Genomic DNA, 7,524 nt, shown 5'->3' on the forward strand with positions numbered 1-7,524 from the left:
AGGTAGTATTGAATTATTATTTTGGAAAATATTTAAAATTAATTATTTATAGATGATAAATTAATTTAATTAATTAAAAAACAAACAACTTTTATAAAATAAAATAAAAATATATTATAAAATGTTCAAACAAATGAAAATATTTAAAATTAATTATTTATAGATGATAAATTAATTTAATTAATTAAAAAACAAACAACTTTTATAAAATAAAATAAAAATATATTATAAAATGTTCAAACAAACAAACATAAAAGATAAAATGTCCATAATAATTTATCTTTAAAGTTTTGAATTAAAAACATAAAATAAAATTACGAATCATCTTGTTCCTCTAGAATTGAAGGGACGGGAGAATTTTCGACATTTGTATCAAAACATTGATCTGATGGAGGCGGTGGCATCATATTATTTTTCCTTAGTATTTCCACAATAATACTTAGTTGGTCGTTTGTAGAATCAAGTCGGTTGTTTGCTTCATCAAGGCGTTGAGCTAGCTCATCATATGTTGCTTATTTGACTCAGTTGGATTGTGTTGGGAAGTAGAAGTTGTACTTGAAAAAGATCGACCCCAACCTTTCAAGTGTGCAGAATAGCGTCCAAGAATACACTCTAATGTCTTTATCAGACATTTCTTCTGGAGTGTGTTGAGCCCTTAACGCCATCATTTTATCCTATATACTCATTTTATTTTCTAATTAGTAATGATAATTATAAATAAGTTACAAAATAAAAAAAATAAAAATTATACTTACATATATTTATGCTTTTAATTAGTTTTAAAAGTATATTCCGTTAAATAATTAAAATATGTCGTTAAAGTTAACAAACAAAATCGTTAAAACCAAGATACTTACCTAATCACATAATATTTATTTAACTTATTTTATTTCATTAAAAATAATATTAATTAAGATTCCATTTTATGTAAAAAATAATAATTTTTTACTAGCTATGAATTATTTTATTTCTAAAAATAAATCTTCTAATCAAAGTATTACATAAGGCTTTTGTTAATTAAAAACTTCAATTTTATTTTTTCAAATTTTGACACTTAAGCTCATTAGAATTTTTTTAGCTTTTTAATCCTTTAAATTTATAGAAATAATTATGCACATCAACTAATCTTTATAGAGAAAGTAATGATACATGCACCCGTAATATATAGTAATTTTTTTTTCATAAATTCATATGTAGTTTATTATGTTGCACTTAAATTCTTATGTATATTTTTTGGTGGCGAATATTTCTATTGTTATATATTTGTTGAGGATGTTGGTTCCTTAGGTGTTAAATGTGTCAAGAAGTACATGTGGCCACACTCAATTAGCAACAAATTTGACTTTTGAGAAATTTGCGGCATAAATAACTATGTAGTTTATTTTGTTGCCAAAAATGAAATAAAATAATTTATTTACATCAAAAGATTATTAAAATCTAATTAAAAAATTATTGAAATGTTAATTAAAACAAAAACAATAAAAAATTCATCTTAAGAAAACTAAGAATTTAATACTTTTTTATGCTAAATTTAATTTTTTTAAGATGAATTAAAACAAATATTATGATGAATATTGGGTTACCTTTTGAAGATTACTTTTTTTTATCAAGAAGAAGAAATGAACTTCATTAATCAACCAGTCAAACTATACAAACCAACCAAACTGAACAAACAGAGGCTATAAACTCAGCCAACCCAGCCTAATAACAAGGGAAATCCCCACCAAAAATACAAGCTCAAACAACAAAACCAGCCCACCCAACTAATTACATTGTTATTTTAGCTAAAAATCTCTGTTCCTGTATAGCCAACTTCCTATTTTTTACAATGTAAAGTCTGTGTTGTATTATAGAGACTTTATCTCAGTTGCAATTCCAACAACAGTCCAAGAATAATTGTCAAAGATACATCTATTATGATTCCTCCAGATGCTATAGACAGCAGCTGCCAAAATCATGTTTGTGATATAAAATAGAATGCCAGGTTTTCTGCTAGAAAGCCAGACCTTCCAGCTATCAAACTCAGTAGGCCAGGCACTAAAAGCCATCAAATCAAAAATAAGGTCCATAACCTGTTTGGAAAGAATACATGCAAAGAAAAGATGGGAATGACTTTCAACATAGCTACCACAAACAGGACACATAAGGGAATCAATTGGTACACAGAACTGGAGCATATTGTCACGAGTAAGCAGCTGAGAGTTAACTACTTGCCATACAGAAATCTGTGCTTAGGAATAGACAATCTACACCAAATAGCTCGATGATAACCAACCTGTTGTTGACTAAGAGTACTGTTGTACAGTTTTGATGATTGAAGCTTTCTAGAAACACTAGTAGTTTTAATGTCATCACAACTGAATTTACTTCTCAATTTACATAACTTCCTCCAATACCAGCTAGTATCAGGAGGCAGCTTATAAGACCAGAAGTTTGAGCCTTTCAAATAGATTGAGTTTATCCATTTAACCCACAGCATATCATGCTTCTCAGAGATAGCCCATATATACTTAGCTAAGATGGCATGGTTCCAAACCAAACCATTTCTGAACCCAAGACCACCATAGGCAGACAAACCTTCGACCAAGAAGCCATATGAATCTTGCTCCTATTGCCATTGACTCCCCAGAGAAAACCACGACAAAGTTTTTCAACTTCCTTAATTATTCTTTGGGGAAGAACAAAGATACTCAACCAATAGTTCCTCAGCCCAAATAGAACTGAATGGATAAGTTGCATTCTACCAGCGAAAGATAAGTGCCTACTTGCCCAAGTATGCAATCGCAATTTGATTTTTTGGATGATGATATGACAGTCTTCATGCTTCCTTTTGGTTGGTCTCATAGGGACACCAAGGTACTTATGAGGGAAGGACCTTTTTGAAAGTTTTATCTCATCAGCAATCTTTTGTCTATCAATAGCAGAAACTCCCCCAAAGTATATCTGAGATTTACTCTCATTGATTTGAAGCCCTGTAGAAGAACTGAACTCCCCAATCACACTCTTTAGCACTTTAACAGCTGACAGAGATCCTTTACAAAATAACAGCAGATCATCTGCAAAACATAAGTTAATAAGTTTGAGACTCTTGCACATAGGGTGAAACCTGAAGACAAAACCTTGAGCTGCTAGTTGGAGACTTCGAGTGAGATATTCCATGATTAAAACAAATAAAAGAGGAGATATTGGATCCCCTTGACGAAGCCCCTTCTCACCCTTAAAACTGCCGTGAACCCTTCCATTCATAAGTAAAAAGTAAGATGTGTTTCTCAAGCAAGTCATAATCCAGCCTATAAATCTAGATGGGAAACACAAAACCTTTAGGAGCTCCTCAATAAACCACCAATCAACTGTGTCATAGGCTTTGCTTATGTCTATTTTAATTGCACACCTTGGCGAGATAGAAGATCTACCATAATTCTTGATAAGATCTTGACAAATTAAGATATTATGAGCTATGGATCTACCTTGGATAAATGCTCCCTGGTTTAATTGAACTAAATCTGTTTTCGACCACTTTGCTTTTCGACACGAGTTTTGAATTTCTTGAAAATATTTTAAATTTGCGATTTTTGTCACAAAAAATAAACCCATGTCATTCCAGTAAAGTTGTCGATGAATAGAATGAAGCACCTGTTTTGATCATTTGATGGAGTACGCAATGGCCCGCAAACATCTGTATAGACTAGCTCTAGTGGTTTCTTGGCTCCCCAAGCTTTGCTGGATGGAAAAGGTTTTCGATGTTGCTTCCCGAGCATGAACCCTTCACAGACTGTGTTGAGCTCCTTGATTGTTGGGAGGTCTCACATCATATTCTTCTGCTGGAGGATCTTTAGCCCGTGGAAATTGAAATGCCCGAACCTTCTGTGCCATAGCCACGATTCATCTGCTTGCGCTTGCATTGCGACATTGCTTTCGTATCTCCATTGTAAAGGAAAGCATCTGTTTTCTTTCATTTCTATCTTTGCAATTTGAAATGATTTATCTTGCTTGTCATAGATTGTGCAAGAATCTTCTTCAAAATGCAAAGAGTACCCTTTTTCAATCATTTTTCCTGCACTTAGTAGGTTCTGATCGATGTTGGGTACCAAGAGTACATCATTGATGTATCTCTTGCCTTTTTTTGTGTGAATGGCAATGGTGCCTTTTCCAACTACTTTCAAGAAGTCACCATTACCAATCTTGACTCTAATCAAGACTGCAAAATAATCTTTCATTTTTTGTCATGTTTTGTTACTACAACCACTCTCTAGATACCAAGTATCTTTTTCTTCTGATGTAGCTTGGCAGACATAACAATACAAGAAAATGGTCTTGAGTGGCGACATTATTAGCAGTGACTTGGTCACTGCTAATAATACCAATATTAGCGACGACAAAGCTTTATCGGCGCTAATATCAGTCCGGTTTCCAGAACAAACAAGATACGGGTTGAGGATTGCCAAGCATTTGGTACTAAGTTTCCTCCTCCGTTTTTAGTAACAAAATGAACCAGAAGTAGGACCAAACTGAGAGTTAGCAGCAGAAACAAAGCTGAATTTGTGAATGAGATATACAAGTTTCCTATATTCATAGGAATCAATGGGAGAATGGAAAATTGCTCAAGTAGGCTGGGGACCACCGCTAGATTCAGAGCATCTGTATAGGCTGCACTATTGACTCCGTTACGAGTTTTTTAATATTTGCGGCGACACGTGTCGCTGCTGAAAAATTCAAAAACACCTAGAAAAAATGTGGGAAATTTCCCTCCATCGTGAATATTTAAGACTATTAGCGGTGACATGTGTTGCCGCTAATAGTCGCCACGTCAATAAAAGAATATCAGCGGCGACTATTAGCGACGACACATGTCGCCGCTAATAGTCGCCCAAATATTGCCTCGACTTATCCTCCCCTTTCTTCTTTCTTTTGAAATTCCCAGCCTCACCTCTCCCACAGCCCCTCCTCCCCCGAGCCTCTTCCCCAGCCCCCCCGCCCCTGAGACCCCGCCCCCGAGCCTCCTCCGCCCTCCACCCTCTGCCTCCAAGCCTCTCCCCCATCCCCCCACCCCCAAGCCTCTCCCCCAACCCCTCCGCCCCTGAGCTTCTCCCCCAGCCCCCTCCACCCCGAGCCTCTCCCCCGAGCCCGTCCGCCCCCCATGTGGACCCTTAGCCCCTCCGCCCTGAGCACGTCGCCTCCCCACCCCGACCGAGGTATATATATTACCTAAATAGGTATATTATATATGTGTGTGTGTGTGTAAATATATTTATATATGTTTTTTTATTATTTATTTGTTTATTGTTTTTATTTTATTTTGTTTTTTGTTTTATATATGTTTTGTGTGTGTATATATATATATGTAGACTATATATGTGACTGTGTGTGTGGATGTGTATGTGTTTGTTTATATATTTATATATATATGTAAATGTGTATATATATGTATGTGTGTATATGTAAGTATATAGATATACATGTGTGTGGGTGTGTGTGGTGTATATATATGTGTGTGTGAGGTGTATATATATATTATGTGTTATAATTTTTTTTTGTCTTACTAACATTCTTTTCTATTTAGGAGAAAATGAATTGGTGTAATTTTTGGAACCTTTTCTTTTAGAACATTTTATTAATTATTATGTGTCTCTTATTTCTTGCATTATTATTATTATTTACTATTGTTAGATGAGTTTGAATATCGTAAATATTCATCCATAGTGAGGTAGGTTCTGAGATACACATTGTGTATTGTGGTGATAAGGGGGGTTATGAACTTGCATGTATTAGTGAAGTAGGTTCTGTGAAATTTTTGTGTGCCGCGGAGATATAAGGAAGAAACTTATAGTATGTTGTTTGAATTATTTCTTTTAACTGTATAAAAATGGGTAGGTCTTTAGTATAGGGGGGATCCTGCCCAATTTTTTGTAGATTTATAGGGTCGTAAGTCGGGATAGGGCCTTTATAGGGTCGAGGTTGGGATAGTGTCTTTATAGGGTCGGGGGTCGTGATATTGTCTTTATAGGGTCGGGATAGGGTCAAGATAAGGTCGGGGTCGGGATAAGGTCTTTATATGTTCGGGGGTCGGGATAAGGTCTTTATAGGGATGGGGGTCGTGATAGTGTCTTTATATGGTCGGGCGTCAGGATAGTGTCTTTATAGGGTGGGGACAAGGTTAGGGGTCGGGATAAGGTCTTTATAGGGTCGAGGGTCGAGATAAGGTCTTTATAGGGTCATGATAATGTCGGGGGTCGGGATAAGGTCTTTCTAGTTTTGGGGGTCAGGATAGGGTCTTTATAGGGCCGGGGGTCAAGATAAGGTCTTTATAGGGTCGGAGGTCGGGGGTTGGGATAAGATCTTTATAGGGACGGGATAGGGTGAGGGTCAGGATAAGGTCTTTATAGGGTCGGGGGTCGGGATAGTATCTTTATAGGGTCGGGGGTCGAGATAAGGTCTTTATAGGGACGATATTGGGTCAGGATCGGGATAAGGTCTTTATAGGGTCGGGGGTTGGGATAGTGTCTTTATAGGGTCGAGATAGGGTCGAGGGTCGGAATAAGGTCTTTATAGGGTCAGGATAGGTTCCGGGGTTGGGATAAGGTCTTTATAGGTCGGATCATCCTCATATGAGCGAACCTTCGTCCCAACCCCCGCCTCCTCATATGAGTGGGTCATTGTCTCAACCTCCGCCCTATCCGTATCCATACATGTATGGATTTGGAGGATCATCGTTACCTCCATAGTATCCATCGGTGTTGCCTCCGCACACACCACAAGCACTGCAGCCACCGCAGGCACCAAAAAAAGGACACAATACGGAGGACGCCGAAGGTTGAGATGTTTCATATATTATTGTATCAAACAATAACTTTTAATTAATAAATTATTGTATGTGTGAATACGGGAAGTTGTCCCTTTGAACACCCTACACCAAGTCGCAAGAATAGACCTCAATATGTGAAGTACTCCTATGGAACGACCTAAGAATGGCTTCTCAAGTTGTTAAGATTCCATGGAAAGGAGGAATGACTTGTCCATGCCGGGCACAAGGGCCTTGCATAGCGAGGCATGCCTTGGTCGCCCAGTCCATCCGCTGAGACACTAAGGTCTTGCATAACAAGGCATTCCTCGCCCACGTCGATGACCCCCAGCCGAAGTTAATAGGGCCTCACATAGCAAGGTGCACCTCGCCTTGCTTGAGTCCCCCATAGGCGTGATGGCCTCGCACAACAAGGCACACCAGCGCCTCGCGCACCCAGGTTCATGTCGCGCGTCTGCGTCTCACAACCTGGTCTCGCTAGTGCCTTGTGCACCCAAGTCTGTGTTGCGCGTCTGCGTCTTGCGACCCTGTCAAGCAAGCGCCTCGCACACCCAGGTCCGTGCCGCGAGTATGCGTCTCGCGACCCCGTCTCGCCAGCGCCTCGCGCACCCAGGTCCGTGCTGTGCGTCTGCGTCTCTCGACCCCGTCTCGCCAACGCCTCGCGCATCTAGATCCGTGCTGCGCATCTGCATCTCGCAACCCCGTCGTGCCAGCGCCTCGCGCAC

General features: G+C 38.3%; 1 protein-coding gene across 1 annotated transcript; it reads right to left on the reverse strand.

Moving 5' to 3' along the window:
* Positions 1-1,858: 1,858 nt before the first annotated feature.
* LOC133800311 (uncharacterized) lies at positions 1,859-4,217 on the reverse strand. Its single transcript, XM_062238266.1, has 6 exons — positions 3,808-4,217; positions 3,120-3,235; positions 2,578-3,032; positions 2,276-2,485; positions 2,007-2,072; positions 1,859-1,945 (listed from the first exon to the last, which is right to left on the reverse strand). The coding sequence occupies exons 1-6, from the start codon at positions 4,215-4,217 to the stop codon at positions 1,859-1,861; spliced, it is 1,344 nt and encodes a 447-aa protein (XP_062094250.1).
* Positions 4,218-7,524: the final 3,307 nt, after the last annotated feature.

Source organism: Humulus lupulus, chromosome 9 (assembly GCF_963169125.1).
Source record: "Humulus lupulus chromosome 9, drHumLupu1.1, whole genome shotgun sequence".
NCBI lineage: Eukaryota > Viridiplantae > Streptophyta > Magnoliopsida > Rosales > Cannabaceae > Humulus > Humulus lupulus.

What these genes read in the sequence shown, in the direction of transcription:
- LOC133800311 (XM_062238266.1), bottom strand. Translation starts at nt 4,217, where the DNA reads ATGAAAGATTATTTTGCAGTCTTGATTAGAGTCAAGATTGGTAATGGT. An exon ending in CTCCAGCAGAAGAATATGAT is followed by an intron (nt 3,236 to 3,807) that starts GTGAGACCTCCC and finishes TATGAATGGAAG; the next exon opens with GGTTCACGGCAGTTTTAAGG. An exon ending in GTACTCTTAGTCAACAACAG is followed by an intron (nt 2,073 to 2,275) that starts GTTGGTTATCAT and finishes CTTTCCAAACAG; the next exon opens with GTTATGGACCTTATTTTTGA.